Below are 15,971 nucleotides of genomic sequence, written 5' to 3'. Positions count from 1 at the left end.
CTTGAAGGATTACTGATCATATTTGAATGTCTCCTCAGAGCTGAATAAGAGCAGGAGGAAGCTTTTTGACTCGCCCAACATTCGCTCTTCCTTCCTAGAAGGCGGGGCCAGTGGTCGTCTGTCACGCCAATTCCACTCAGACATGGCGAGTGTCAGTGGTCGCTGGTGATCTCTTACCTGTAGGATTCTGGACCACAAACCACTTCATACTGGACTCTGATTGATATAGAAAGCCAAAAAGTGATGCAGATTCTTTTCGATCTAAAAAATGTGGTGGGATGTTATTAAGGTTGCTTTTTGTCTGTGCCTAAAAATAAATTAAGGGAATATATTCAATATCGTTTAGAGAATGTGCCATTAATATGATCTTGCATTTACTCTGGGAGAACAGGCAAAGCACAGAGTTTAAAACTAACCATACTGTCAGCAAGAGCGCTTCGGTATTGGTGTCTAGCACTTTAATCTTGTAAACTCTGCTGTTTTTGCCAGTAGGTTGTATGCAACGTCTTTTGTAATGTCGGACTGTCCAGTGTTAAAGCCAAACGAGTGCACTTATTTTGCAGGTAATTCCAGATCACACACAAAGATCATCTGCTCGGTAATCACAACCAGCTGATGCTTATGTTGTTTACCAGACTGTTATATTCATGTTCAGTGTTTAATTACTCATTGGTCATTGTGGTATTGTTGTATTTTAATACATTTTATTTTATAGTTTATGTTTTCATATTTTATGTTAATCTTTTTAAAAGGCATTATCAGTTTACTTTTTTTATTTTTACATTGTTTATTGTTTAGTCTGTTGTCTGATTCATCAGAACGCCGCACAGTCATCTCAAACAGATGTCAGTCATTCTTTTGGTGTAAATGAAGTCTTTGGTTTTCTGAAGAAGAGCAGGATGTTATAAAATTCCCGTGATTTGTTTAGGAAAATCTGTTTAATCATTATTTACATATACTTGTAGCACAAACATCAAATTTAAGCTGCATTAGTACTTTTCAAGTCTAAGCCTTTTGATGTTTGCATAATATATAATGGAATTAATTTCCTTTGTATGTGCAAACATGTTATGTATCTGGCAGGTGTTTTGTCATGGTTTGTGTGTATAAATGTGTAGGTGTGTACTTGTCCTTTAGCTTAAAGCCATAAATGAAACTCAAGGGCTACTGTTGGTAAATTTGATTATTCAAAACCTTGACCAGATATTACTTTTTTTTTCATTTGTTAAAGTTTTTGATTTGTTTTGTTCTTTTCCAGCCAGATTGTGTATATCAATAGAAGTATTCACAGTAAATCAGTGTTAGCCGATTTTTCTATTTTTTATTATTTGTTTACATTTGCATAAGGTTTGTAGTACATTCAAGGTACAGCCTACAAAGAAGAATGTATAACGCATGGAAAGAGCTTTCTGAAATAGAGCTATTTTTAAGCCATCTGCCGTTAAATACTTCATAAGAAACCATACTAATCTGTTTTATATGCTTTTTTTTGTTTGTTTTATGGAAGGAAAATAATGACGGTCTTTAAAATATTGCACAAAATACTTGTGGTACTCTTGTATTATTGCTCAGAGATATTAAGTGCTTGATTGTAGGTCCAAAGTGAAAATCTCATAAAATTCATGTGCAAAATATGGACTTTTAGAGATTAAATTTCTCACTATAGTGGAACCAGTGTATGTGGTTAGTGAGCAGGGTTTGTGATCAAGGTTCATTATATATAATTTTTTTTTTTTTTTTTTTGCATCTGACAAATCATGTGTTCATTCAGTTATTTTCCACTTGTCACCTGAAATAACTGTTTTGACAGTGCCATTATTTTTTTTTTTTATTATTTTTATTTCTTCTGAGGGAACAACTGTGTCCTGTTTTTTGGTTATGCTACCTTCCTCCTGGACTGTTTTCATTTTCTTTTGGATGTGACACTGGCATTTGCATCATGTTTAAGTCTTTGACAAAGGGAACAATGTTCATGTTTTTGCCTTGTGAAAATGTTCTATAAATTCAAATCGGTGTCTCCTAAAATGGACAGAAGCCATTTACTGTCTGTGATTGTGAGTGTTGTCAGAGTATTTCTCTCTGAAAGTAACAGGAAAAAAATGGGGATTTAAAACAAAAGCGAAAGAACAAAAATATTTGAAATGTTCTTTTTGGTTTTGTTCTAGAAAATAAAAAAATGTTTGCAAGTAAATTCAAGTTTGCTTTATTATTTATTATAAATCTATAGTAGTTAAAGGGATAGTTCACCCAAAAATGAAAATTCTGAAATATGGGGCGAAATATGAACAAAATGAAACAAGAAATTCACACAGGTTTGGAACTACTTGAGGGTGAGTAAATGCCAATGGTGATAGAATTTTCATTTTTGGGTGAACTATCCTTTTAAATAGGTAAAGCTATACAATTTCTTTAGGTATGCAGTCAAATGAAAGAGGAAGTGAAAGCCATTGTCTGTTGAATGCAAATGAAATGAGAGTAGCTGGCCAAGTTGAGACCGTAAGAACACATTTAGGGTTGATGACAATAGCAATCTACAGTGGCACTTAAAATCGAAAAATCACGATCTGCTTCACACATCAGAAAGGACACCCACTTCTCTTTTGAAAGTAGTAGCAAAGGCATGGCTAATTATGTGTAATTTTAGGCTGTGTTTTGCATATTAATGTACAGCTGCCTGTAAATAGGAAAAACTGCAGGTCCTGCGTGTGAAGAAGAGACCAGGGAGGGTGATGCTTGATGTGAAAGAGTACGAAAATAAAACGTTGAGTAAATAACAAGCAACAAAGCTTTGAACCTCCAGGCTTTTCCATTTTAGAACTAGCTAATTTAACGCCATGGGACATCAGCCACCCTGAGCTATTGAAACTGGAGACAGAAAGAAGAACTGATGCATGAAGGGAAAAAACCTCTTCTATATTGTGTCGGTGTAGATTTTTAGTGTACCCAAAAATAGAAATACATACAGCCTCTTAATTTAACTAAATTTATGGTAGCAAACGTGAATGTGCATTCATGCAATCATATTAAATAACAGCATTTTGTTCAAGATATTTGGATTTGTACACAGTAGAGGGCGCCATTTGCTTTATTTACTGCGCTTGTTTGAATGAACATCAAGAGATGTACAATTTGCATCTAAATCTGATTCAGTGCAAAGACTAATCATGACTTACAGGACTACAAATGGGTAACATCTATTAATTAACATTTTTAACATTCTTTTTTCCCCACTTTTCTACAAGTGGCCCAAGTAATCCATCAATTTGTACCGTTTTAGCAAAATTGTGAAGCTGCCCTGACTCTCCGTCAGTGTTTCGTTCGTTCGATTGTAGGTTTATAAACGAGTCTTCTAAGTAAACGACTTGTTCTCGTGCACTTCAATGCACTAATATTTTTCGCGTGTGAATTATGAATCTGCATAAAGTCTAAGGTTAGTTTCAGTTGTGAATGACTCAGTGTTTTTCTTTTTTTTCTTTCTTTCTTTCTTTCTTTCTTTCTTTCTTGAGGAATCGATTCACTCATTACATGTCACCTACTGGCATAAATAACTGATGAAAATGAACTAATTTCGGTCGTGAATATTCGTTTTTTTTTTTTTTTTTTTTTTATCGATTCACTCATAACACGTCTTCTACTGTTGTAAATATATCCATTGGACGAACCAGTTTAGGAATCGGAATGAATCCTTTTGGTAAACGGTTTCAAAAGATTCGAGTCACTGGGATGAATCGATATCCCCACCCTGTTCATGCAGGGGCCGATTCAGTACCAAATAAGGACATGAGCTCGAGCGCTTGAAGTGACGTCAGTGAGATGGATGGAGGAATAAGGAGTCTTTCGCTCAGAGGCGGGAGCAAAGGTACAGGAGGTATAGACTGTGATGAAATTGAGAATTAACGGTAGTGTAGACCGTAATATCGTTACATAACCCTTCATTAAATGCACCGTTCGTCTGTTCATTCGCGTTAATCCGTTATTCCACACAGCGAAAACACTTGTGGCGTTCGTCAGAGCGAGATAACTTGGACACATTTCTGTTTCTCGAGATGAGGAGAACTAAGTTCATTTTATCGAGTTACTAGAAGAAAATACTCTTCCTTATAGCGTATATGCTTCTGTCCTTGTAAGTTATCTATGTCCAGTGGTGACGACCCGCTGACGCGGTTTCCACCACAACGCCAGGGAAAAGAAAAGAGAGCAATCAAGGCGACAGAGCACCCTATTTGGTTTTCAGAGCCGAAGATAAAGAATATTTCCACAGATATCATATCCACGAGCCTCTGCAGACATGGAGGCGGCGAGTTTGGCACACGGGGTCTCGAGCCCGCGTGAGGGCATGGTCAAGAACGTGAGCCTGGAGTCGCTCCAGCTGTGCGAAAGAGACGGTAAGAAACCGCTGGAACACACAGAGAGTGACTGTAAACTTGACAGTTTTATCTACGCCTGTTTCCCCCTTAATAACAAATCTTTAAGGGAAGCGTATATTTTGTCCATGTTTATTCATGTATTGAACGATTAGAATACTGTAGTAATATGGCATTATACATTGATGCAGAAAAAATCGCCTGTCACATCTATGAAAAGCGGAATAGTGAGACATGGCAGGCTGCCTTTGTGTGTGCTGGCAGTGGTATCTCAGAGTGAAATCTCTGCTGTCTGTGTGAGGGTTTCATTTCAGCACCATGGACACTACCCTCTTGCAGTCAGCTACCTTTTCCCTTTTAATCTCGTTTTATTATCAGTCAGTCAAGCTGAAACCAAGAAACCGGTGTTGTAAACATGTTTAGAATATTTAAAACATAATATAAATATCATATCCCTAAACAATTTAATAATGCTGATGTGGCAGGGAATGAGGGTTTTTAACAGTGTATTTTTTTTTTTAAGTCTTACTGCATACACAAACCCATTAACACGTCTTGTTCTCGTTCTTCTTCAAATGACTTAATGGTTTTAGACTTAATGGCAGAAGGTAAAGTCATGTGCTTAAGACACATATTGCGAGGAACCTGCTGTGGCTTTCAAAGGTATAGATGCCAGATGTAGAGGCTTAAACGAGGATACAGTATTTGCCTGTCATCTGATCCCTGCCTCTACATCTCCATCTCAATTTGTTTGTATGGAATTGCAAGCTCATAAATGTAAATCCATTTTAACTGAAATAAGCATTTTTGTCTTTTTCATAAGCGTTACAGTCATCAGTGTTTCAATAGTGAGCGTGAGTTCGAAAATGCCAAAATGTGTCAATCCTCTTTAAGAATGACTGAAGCAACAACCTGCAGATACGCAATTTGGCAACCTTCAGAAGAATGCAGCGTTCCTCTAAGGGTAGCACAATGACTCACCAGGTTTTTGAGAGGGAGGCAATGTTTTTATCTTCCCTGCATGAATGTATTTAAATCAGCATTAATTAGCCTGAATGGATTGCTGTGCTGCTCTTATCTCTTTTGAGTTACCACATGTACACATCAGCGCTTGTTTCATTTTGTTTAAATGCAACAAACTGAGGGAGTGCATAATGCATTGTGTTTTTGAGGTACTGACTGAACTCTCTCATTAGTTAACATTTTGTTTCTTTGTACAGTTTGTTTCTCATAAACATTCCCTTTAAACATCGGCCAGACTGCTCTCCTGTTTAGGTGTCCTAAAGAAACACCGCTGTATCGGATTTTAAGCATCCTTATTTAAGATCTTTACAAGGTGATGTTTTGCATATTTGAAAATTAAGCTATAAAAGAAGATTTTAGCTTGCACATGCATTCAGATGATGTTTGAAACTGCTAGCGCTGGCTAATGCAAACCCATCAGCTGAGTGCTTGGTGTAAATATCTAAATCCGATTAGCTAGAAACCAGAATCTGTTCCATGCAGGACTTTGAACATCCCAGTTAGAGGTGACTCGTAAACTGTAAACTTTTTTTCACTATTGTGTCCTTGAGCAAGGGATATGAGTATATGGGATGCATTGTATGTGCAATATGAGGCCTAGGCTACGATGTATGCAATGAGTGAAATATAAGAGACTTAACAAATTAACTGTCAAAAAAGAAAAGAAACATCACATTCCCAGCTAGGGAAAAACATTTGTTTTTAATTGATATGGAATTACAGACAGACATGCTTAATTAATAGAAAGACTGCTTGTAAAATCATCTCTAATTAAATTCAAAGATTTCATTCTGTATGATTATGTGCTGTAATGATTATATGTTGCTTGAGGCTTATCTTGAGTTCATTTTCCATACCCTGGAGAAGCTGTGGGCTCATAAACTAGAAAACAGCAGCCTACAGTACCATTATATTATGTGCACGTGTTGTCTTTATTGCTAGTGGAGAGAAACAGATTATGTTCAGAGCAAATTTTCCCACACATATTTGGAACTAGTATCCAAGGGATTCATGTAGAATATGTTGGGTTTTTTTCTTTTTACTCTTATTAGGCAAATAAAATAGCATGCAACATCCTTAATCGTTGACCACCAGGCTTTTGCGAGGATTGTTTGAATGGTTTGTTTTGTATATAAAATTAATATCCTTTCAGGTTAAATTTGCAATTATTTAGTGTAGATCAGGGGTGTCCGATCCTGCTCTTCATCTTCATTGAACTCTTCATTGTGTTCCTCAAATCATTCCTAAACAATGTGTGCAGTGTGGCAGGGAGCATCCTGCTGAAACAGGCCACTTCCACCAGGCAACACCACTGTCATGAAGGGGTCTACCTGGTCTGCAACAATATTTAGGTAGGTGGTACATGTCAAATTGATGTCCACATGAATGGCCGGACTTGGACCCAGCAATGGCCTGCCTTACTTTGGTGCAATGCACTGTGTATTGTGACACATTTCTCCCATAACCATCATTAAAATCTTGTGTGACTTGTGCCACAGTAGACTTTCTGTTGGCTTGGACCAGATGGGATAGTCTTCGTTGCCCTCATTCATTGATGAGTCTTGAGTGCCCAAAACCCTGTTGCCGGTTTGTGGTTTGTCCCTCTTCGGACCACTGTTGGTAAATTCTCACCACTGCAGACAAGGAGCAACCCACAAGCCTTGCCGTTTCAGAGATACTCTGACCCAATCGTCTTGCCATAACAATATCAACTATGGTAGTAAGTCCCATTGAACTCTGAACTTGCGACCATAGTTCGCTTTGGGAAACGCACCCCAGATCTTTAGTCCTGCCCATTTCTCCTGCATCCAACATAATAGGATGAACTAGCCTGCCACCGATCTGCCGGTTGCAGGCGGGGGAGGAGTACAGAGATGGCCGTCAATTCGGACACTTTGTGCTTTCCGTAGTGTGCTGAACCAATGTCATTCATGGCAGACCACGAAGTGGATGCGACTGAAATTCCCATGTTTTGAATATCAGATATTCAATATCAAGATCGGTTAAATACAGGAACTTGTCTAAGAAAAAACACGCAATAGTTTTATCATAAAGTATGTTGTCATCAAGGCTTTCACAGCTGATTTTGAGCAACTGCAGTGTCTGACCTAGGCGGCTGGTCTCGTTTTGCTCTCGCGGTACTTTGATGGCACATGTGATCGTAAGGCGGCTGCAGTGCCGATCAAAGTCGGACAAATTTTTTTGTAACCAAAATGCATTGCTTTTGTCAGGTGGCAGCTGATCTTTGCGGCACCACATGAAGTTAAACTGTTGTTTACAAGAACTGATTGTTTGCTTACCATTGGCTTGGGCTTGTTATGAGACGATCAACGTTATTTGCTTCACCTGTGGCTGGTCATAATGTTTTGGCTCATCAGTGTGTGTGTGTGTGTGTATGTATATATAATTGGGAATAAATTAGCCTGGGACTAAACTATTAAAAATATGAATTTGCTGCCATACACAGCTTGTTGTTCTGCAAATTACAAATGTGTTTATTGTTTGTGTGTATTAATATGCAGTTCAGTGTGCATTTTGGAGTGGGTCCAGAGCTCATTAAACAAACTGTAAACCCTGATAAGCTAGCATTCTGCCACAATGCAGAGATGTTTGCAGCTTGAAGCTGCGATCTCGCGCTGCATTGAAGCTCATACAGGAGTCAAGGCTTGTTTTTATTCACAAGGTCCACTACTCTTTTCTAGTCACATGTTGCAGTGCTGTTTGCCCACATAAAGACCTCACTGTAGTTTTGGATTTGTGAGTGTGTGGTATTTCCTAGGTTAGATTTGCAGTCTATACAGTTAGGACGTTTCTGTTTCGCTTTGTTATGTAACACTGCAGTTTTCTGGGTAAGCTGCTCAAACAAGCTGCTCTCCTGATGAATATTCTTGGGTGTTAGGTGTTTGTGAAGGAGATATTGATGTGGATTGGTGATTTATTTGATATTTCTGATGTTGTAGTACTCTAGGTTCTTTTGTGTGTGGATGTCTTTAGACTATGGTACCATGGGAGGCTTTTAGCCCTGATTACAGTCAGATATAGAACCAGACGCTCCACATTTTTCATTTCTCATCTCTAACTCTTTCTCTCCTGATTCAGCAGGTTCTGCTTGTACTCTCCTACATATTTTGGAGTTTCACTTTGTTGTCTATATATATATATATATACACACACACACACTTCTGTTCAAAGTTTGTGATCAGAATTTTTTTTTTTTTTTTAATTTTAAATTTAATTTGAAATACATCTTTTGTAACATAAATGTCTTTACTGTCACTTTCAATCAATTTAATCTATGCTGAATAAATGTTTTAATCTTACTTCACATTTTTTAATGGTAGTGCTAGTGCATGATATATAAAATGTTTTATCTGTCAGCTTTTCAGAAGAAAAAAAAACTGATATTTTTCTAAAAAAAACGAAAATCTTTCTATTTGAATGATATTGTCACATATGGCTGAGTACAAACTCACAACGAAGGAGAATATCTAAACACAAACTGTCTTTATTAAATCCAAAGGAGAATAAGGCAAACACAACCACTTTACATCGACGAGACAGGACAAAGAACTGAACAGAACAGGTTGTATATATACCAGAATAAACAAGGGAACTAATGAGTTAAATAATCAACAACAGATGAACTGAATGAGACTAACATATACGTGGGAACTCGGTTAACTTAGAATGACATGAACAAACACAGCATAGTCCTGACAGATATAAAAAGTTTATTTTAACTGCTAGAGACTATGAACATAGTTTTTCTAGTAAATTTTTTTTAATTGTTCCGGCTGTACAGTACAGTCTCTTCTCTCAATTCCTGATCTGACTTTTGTTTACGATCTTACAAGACCAAAACTTGAGTGCTGATCACTGTGTATGTAAAGGTTTGGCCAATCTTCCTCTTTAAATTATGGTACATTGATTAATGGCCTTGATTTGTTTCCATAGAAACTGCAGTCTTTGTTAAAGCATGTCGAAAGACCTGTGGGTGTGTTTTGGAGCTGGCATTTTAGTAGAGAGATGCATTCTGCTGGTATTGTACTTGTTTTTAGGTACAAACAAGGTAATATGATTTTGTTGTGAGTAATTTTAACCACTGTTTGAACAACACTTTAGTAAGATTACATTACCATTTGCTGAAAATACAGTAGTTTGTTTATGCTAAACGTATGGCACATCTAACCAGTTTCTTAAAGCGTGATGGAAAGCAGATTCTGTAGTGAGAAGATGTCTGATCAACACACATCTGTTGTTTGTGTGAGTGAGGCTGTTGGCAGAGGGAGGGTTTGGAGGGGTAGTTCTGACAGGGCCAGTGTTGTGGGAGGATTAGTATAGTACAGGAACGTGTCTATTACTGAGCTGAATGTTGTGAGTACCAGTATTTTATTCCATATAAGACTTTTCACTGTTTTATTTGTGCATTTGTCTTCCTGGAAGACCCTTTCTCTTTTCCCTTTTCTCTTAAAACTTGTTTTTTAGGGTTACTTTCTATATGATTATATTCATAATTATTTCATATTATAAATTTGTCTAATAGCATGATTTCAGTCTGTATTTTGTATTCTTTGTATTTTCACTTTGAGATGCAATTTTTACTTTATTATTATAATTGTGACTATTTTTTTGACTTTATCTCACAAATATGGCATTTTATCTCACAATGTGACTTTATATCTTTACATTTTGACTATTTCTCACTATTTTTTTTTTTTTTTTTTTTTTTTGCTTCTTTTGAACTACTCATAATGGCAAATGTATATTTCACAATGTGACTATTTCTCACAACTTTGAATTTCTTATTTTAGCTTTTATCTCACAATTACCTTTTCTACTTTTTACTTAAAGACAGAAACAGGCTTTCATATGATTGTGCTGTGGTAAATAAAACATAAGAGTTATGTGGTAATTTTCATAACATAAGCAGAGAATAATGCATGAAATAATACTACCATTCAGAAGTTTGAGGTTGGTAAGATTTTCTTAATGTTTTTTAAAAGAATCTCTTATGCTCACCAAGGCTGTATATATTTGATTAAAAAAACAAACAAAAAACAGTAAAAGCAGCAATATTTTAAAATATTATTTATAAAATAAATTTTTCTGTTGATATATTTTAAATTTTATTCCTGTGATGCAAAGCTGAATTTTCAGCATCATTACTCCAGTCTTCAGTGTCACATGATCCTTCAGAAATCATTCAAATATGCTGATTTGCTGCTCAAGAAACAGTTGTGCTGCTTGTGATACAATGTGATAATTTTTTTTTTCAGGATTCTTTGAGGAATAGAAATAGAATTTTTTTTTTTTGTAACATTATGAATGTTTTTACTGTCACTTTTAAACAATTTAATGTGCCCTTGCTGAATAGAAGTAATAATTTCGTTACTGTCTCCAAACTTTTTTTGCAAGTGTGTGAAACTCTTTAAGTTCATATGAGAGTAATTTCTTTCCAGAAGAATATGTCAGCAGTAGTAAAGAAAAATGTTTAGGAGAGAAAGGGCTCAGTGTTTAGTTGACAACGAACTGAGGGTGCTTATTGTACAGTGAAGCTTTAAATTGATCCCATTCATAGTTTTAAGAGGCGGATCTATGTTTACTGTGGTTTGTTTAGTGTGTGTGTGTATGTGTGTGTATGTGTCATTCTGGAATCCCACATTCCTGTTGTGCATCTCTGGTCTCTAAGATAACACAGTGCCCATACTGTAGCCATGCCAGTGCAACACAGCACATTTCTCACTGCGTGTGTGATTGTGTATGCGGGTCGGAGGGCAGTCATGTAGCAGTACTTATAGAGAAAACGCTATCAATATTTCAAACAATACAAAGGATTTCAGACAATATCCTTTTTTTCTGTCAGGTAAAGCTGAAGACACTGGAGTGGTAGGAATGGAGGAGTTACCTGTTGCTCGCAACATCAAGATCAGTAACATCACCTGTGACTCCTTTAAGATCTGCTGGGATATGGACCCTCACACCACCGAGAAGATCACACATTACTTCATTGACCTTAACAAGAAGGAGAACAAGAACTCTAACAAATTCAAACACAAGGTATTTTCACAATGACACTACAAATATTCATTATTCTTTTAAAAAAAAATTACATTCATTGACATTTCTCAACAATTTCAGCCTAGTTTGAGTATTGGCTGGAGTTTTACTGTTTTTAATAATTGTTTTATAATGGCTTTATTTTATTTAAAATTTATAAAATTTTAAATTCTTTCTTACTCTCTGGCTTTAGGATGTGCCTACGAAGCTTGTTGCTAAGGCGGTCCCATTGCCCATGACAGTGCGAGGCCATTGGTTCCTGAGTCCACGGACAGAATACACCGTTGCCGTGCAAACAGCTTCCAAACAGACCGATGGAGACTATGCCGTATCAGAATGGAGTGACATTGTCGAGTTTTGTACAGCAGGTTAATCAGCCAAGCACACACTTAAATATAAAAGACAATGTAATACAAGGCTAGTTTGTTTATATAACTCATTTTATACACATTGGTAATTCAAATAATTCAAATGCTATAGACTGACATAATAATGAGACTGAATATAAAATATAAAAATGAAATGAATACCTAACACCAAAATAACTTGCCTATAAGAGAAAAAAGATAAGAAAACAAAATGTTATGCTACTGCTCAGCTTTTTAGGTAGACAACATTGTTCGACTAATGAAAATTGATGACAAATAAAAATAGTTCCCTTCATTTTTCTAGATTATTCCTCTGTGCATTTGACGCAGCTGTTGCAGAAGGCTGAAGTCATTGCTGGCAGGATGCTCAAGTTCTCCGTCTTTTACCGGAATCAGCAAGAGGAATACTTCCAACACTGCAGGTGATTCAGGATTAAAAATACCTCAGTAAAAAATGCTTAGTAAATTAGAGAGGGAGGAGAAAGAGATGAGGTAATGCTGGTTGAGGAAGACAATGACAATCTTTCTTTGCTTTTGAGATTCAGCTTGTCGCTAGGAAGCAAACAGCTCCCTTTTGTGGAATAATGTCCTCATTAATTGGCCAGGTTTATGTTCTGTTTTTTTGCGAACCACATTTTTAATTTTACTTACACTACCATTTAAAGGTTTGGAGTCAAAAGTTTGGTTTAAATTGATCAAAAGTGACAGTAAAGACATTTTCAATGTTTCAAGGATTTCTATTTCAAATAAATGCTGTTCTTTTTATTCATTAAAGAATCCACAAAAATATTAAGCAGCAAATCATTGATTATTAGAAATGTTTCTTGAGCACCAAATCAGTAAACTACATGTTTAACATATATTAAAATAGAAAACAGTTATTTTAAATTGCAATATTTGACAATATTACTGCTTTTACTGTGTTTTTGATCAAATATATGCAGTCTTGGTGAGCAAAACACTTTCCAAAACATTTAAAAATCTTACAACCCCAAACCTTTAAACAGTGTAATGAAAATATGAAAAGTAATTAAGGATATTGAGAAATGTCTCTCTTTCTCTCACAGAGATGTTCTTGGTGGCCGAATGATGCCCTCAGTAAAGGATAACAGCGGTAGTCACGGTTCACCTCTCAGCGGTAAACTTGAGGGGATCTTCTTCAGCTGCAACACAGAGTTTAACACAGGTCAGCCCCCGCAGGATTCCCCGTACGGCCGCGTCCGCTTTCAGGTGCCCGCCGAGGTTCTGTTCACCCCCGACACACGCCTCTACTTCGGGGACTTCTACTGCATGTATACTGCCTATCATTACGTTATCCTTGTCCTGGCTCCTCGGGGCTCGAGCGGAGACCTTTACTGCAGCGATCGCCTCCCGGAGCTAGATGTGACGAACAACCGCTTTCTGACACGTGTGTGCGGGGAGGATGGGCGGGTGGTGTTTCAGCATGCGCAGGATGTGATTCTGGAGCTGATTTATACTGAGCCGGTGTTGCTGGCACAGGGGACTGTCTCTCAGATCAGCGGCCACCAGTTGATGAGCTTGTCAACCGTCAATGCCAAGAAAGACCCCAGCTGCAAGACCTGCAACATAAGCGTTGGCCGCTAACTTTGGCGCACACTCACTCACAGACCCAATTGTGCATAGGCTATAACAAGGTGAAGACCTCAGATAAGACCCCTCAAAATGGTACAGATGAACTCCAAGAAAAATGGCCCCACAATCCTCTATATATGTCAATGTGACACTCAAAACCCTTGGAGGCTTCCCAGAATCTTCGCTTAGGCTAGAAAATTCTGTGCTTGATTAACTGAGCATTCTAAAAGAATACATGTAAATTAAAAATACATTATTGTGCAACAGGAAAACAAAACAACAACAAAAAAAACAGAAGAGTAAGACAAAAAACAGTTTCAAGGGGGGGGGGGGACTGCATATCAAGACAAAAGACAAAAGCATATCAAGACAAAAAAAAAAAAGAGAGAGAGAGAGCAAGAGTAAAAGCTACTTTTTCCAAAAACTTAAATCCCACTGTGAATCTTTCAGATGTGTTCTTGGTGCTTTTTCTGCTCGATATTTAGACCCCAGCCCTGTTTATCCGCAAACCATTTGTGACCTTTTTTTAACACACAACATTGTCTTGCTCAGTTTCCTCGGAGGCCATCAAACCGCCCATGTTTCTTATGTCAGACTTGTACTGCATGAAGTCTGATCCTTTAAGCATCTACAGTACATGCCATCTCAGCCTTTAAACTTCTATATGGGGATTTTCTTCTCTTACATCGATCATTTCCCCTTTGGCCACTTAGGCCCACTGAGCCTCTATTCACCCTTGACATGCGCCTCTGAGGAATTCTACTGCATGTACAGTACAGTATACTACCTATCATTACATTATCCAGATGGAGTTGCTTTAAGAGTTTTACGCCAACCAATCCTTTAAGCACCTACATGCCACCTCAGCCTTTAAACCTTCTCTTTTACACTCAATCTTTTCATTTTCTACTCTGATCGCAGTTGTCCTTTAACCTTTCTTACTCATTAAACATTGTATTTTCATGATCTTGTTTCATTGTTATGTTTTGTTTTTAGAGAATGTGTGTTGCAGTAGTAATGGTGTGTTGATTCTTGATAGAACATAAAGCAGTTAGTAGAATTGATTTGTCTAAAACATATCCTAAACAAATCCATTGCTGGACACAACTATGTCCAGGTTCTTGAGGGTTTGCACTGTCCTATTAGAGGCCCTCTGGTGGTGAAAAAGATCACAGATGCATGCCTAAGATTTTTGTGCTGTACTGTATCTGAACTTGTTACTTGTTCCTTACGCTTCAAAAGCCAGTCACAACAGACAGTGATGCACAATTTTATTTTCATTTCTGAAAACTATTAGCTGCCAGTATCCTAAATCCTGTGGTCAACATGTAGCTTTTGCTAAAAACAAAATATTTTTTTTTATATTTTTCCCCACTATAAACAATTCTACACTCTTTATTCTCATACACTACTGTTCAAAAGTTTGGGGTTATTATGATTTTTTTTAATGTTTCTGAAAGAAGTCTCCTCACCAGGACTGCATTTATGTAAAATATTTTTAAATGTATTTTATTCCTGTGATGACAAAGCTGAATTTTCAGCATCGTAACTCCAGTCTTCAGTCAGATCCTTCAGAAATCATTCTAATATGCTGATTTAGTGGTGTTATTATTATCACAGTTGTGCTGCTTAATATTTTTGTGGAAATGGTGATGCATTTTTTTCAGGATTCTTTGATAAATAGAAAGTTCAAAAGAACAGCATTTATTTGAAATAAAAATCTTTTGTAACATTATAAATGTCTTTACTGTCACTTTTGGTCAGTTTAATGCATACTTGCTAAATAAAAGTATTAATTTCTTAATATTAATTACTACAACCAAACTTTTAAACAGTAGTGGGGGGGAAAAACCCAGTGAGTGTGTTTTGTGTTTTCTGGGAGTTCTGATTAGTTCTCTGGGAGTGTGTGTGCGTGTTTTTGTGACATAACAGGACACAAATTTGTATAATGACATGGGTATGACGTAGGTATTACAAGGAGAGGGTGACTTATGAAGACAATACCCCATGTCCCCATTTTTCAAAAGGCTTATAAATCATACAGAATGAGTTTTTTTGAGAAAGTAAAAATGTGCACACGTTTTCTGTGATGGGTAGGTTTAGGGGTAGAGGTAGTGTAGGGCGATAGAAAATACAGTTTGTACAGTATAAAAACCATTACACCTATGGAATGTCCCCACAATTCACAAAAACGTGTGTGTGAGAGAGAGAGCTGATTAGACTAGAGTGTGCTGTGTGTCAGCTGGAGATACGAGTGTTTGACTGATAAGCAGCTCCCATTTACTTAGCTCAAGAATTTGTGTTTTGGCAGAGGAAGTCTGTCCTATCTCTGTGAACTTAAATAGAGAAGACGGGATGAAAATGAAACGTTTGATCAACTTACTCTAATCTTACTCTGTAGAAAACAATAGTTCAACTTTGGACTCATGCACCCAAATCAAGTTATCGCTGTGTGAATGTGCCTCAAACTGACAGACATGTTCAGTAAATATTTTTGTTTTTCTTGTTGCCATGTTTATGAAAACCAAAATGTGACTGTTCAATAAAGATCATCCTTAAGAATGAA

General features: G+C 36.9%; 2 protein-coding genes across 6 annotated transcripts in view; both read left to right on the top strand.

The window, feature by feature from the left end:
- bicc1a (BicC family RNA binding protein 1a) overlaps nt 1-2,191 on the top strand; it is a 37,394-nt gene extending 35,203 nt beyond the window's left edge. For all 4 annotated transcript variants that reach the window (XM_051868429.1, XM_051868430.1, XM_051868432.1 and 1 more), the window contains one exon: nt 39-2,191. In XM_051868429.1, the coding sequence (XP_051724389.1) occupies nt 39-169 (131 nt within the window). In that variant the 3' untranslated portion in view covers nt 170-2,191. The remainder of the gene's footprint in view (nt 1-38) is intronic.
- A 1,131-nt stretch (nt 2,192-3,322) lies between these two features.
- On the top strand, nt 3,323-15,971 carry phyhipla (phytanoyl-CoA 2-hydroxylase interacting protein-like a). 2 transcript variants are annotated; one of them, XM_051869055.1, is made up of 5 exons: nt 3,323-4,385; nt 11,251-11,444; nt 11,638-11,812; nt 12,117-12,234; nt 12,880-15,971. In XM_051869055.1, the coding sequence occupies exons 1-5, from the start codon at nt 4,289-4,291 to the stop codon at nt 13,415-13,417; spliced, it is 1,122 nt and encodes a 373-aa protein (XP_051725015.1). In that variant the 5' UTR covers nt 3,323-4,288; the 3' UTR covers nt 13,418-15,971. The 2 variants fall into 2 exon arrangements, with proteins under 2 accessions (XP_051725015.1, XP_051725017.1); XM_051869057.1 differs by lacking the exon at nt 3,323-4,385 and adding an exon at nt 9,742-9,761.

This window comes from Ctenopharyngodon idella, chromosome 17 (genome assembly GCF_019924925.1).
Source record: "Ctenopharyngodon idella isolate HZGC_01 chromosome 17, HZGC01, whole genome shotgun sequence".
Lineage (NCBI taxonomy): Eukaryota > Metazoa > Chordata > Actinopteri > Cypriniformes > Xenocyprididae > Ctenopharyngodon > Ctenopharyngodon idella.
Note: the sequence above shows the minus strand (reverse complement) of the source record. Positions and strands in the feature narration are given on the sequence as shown.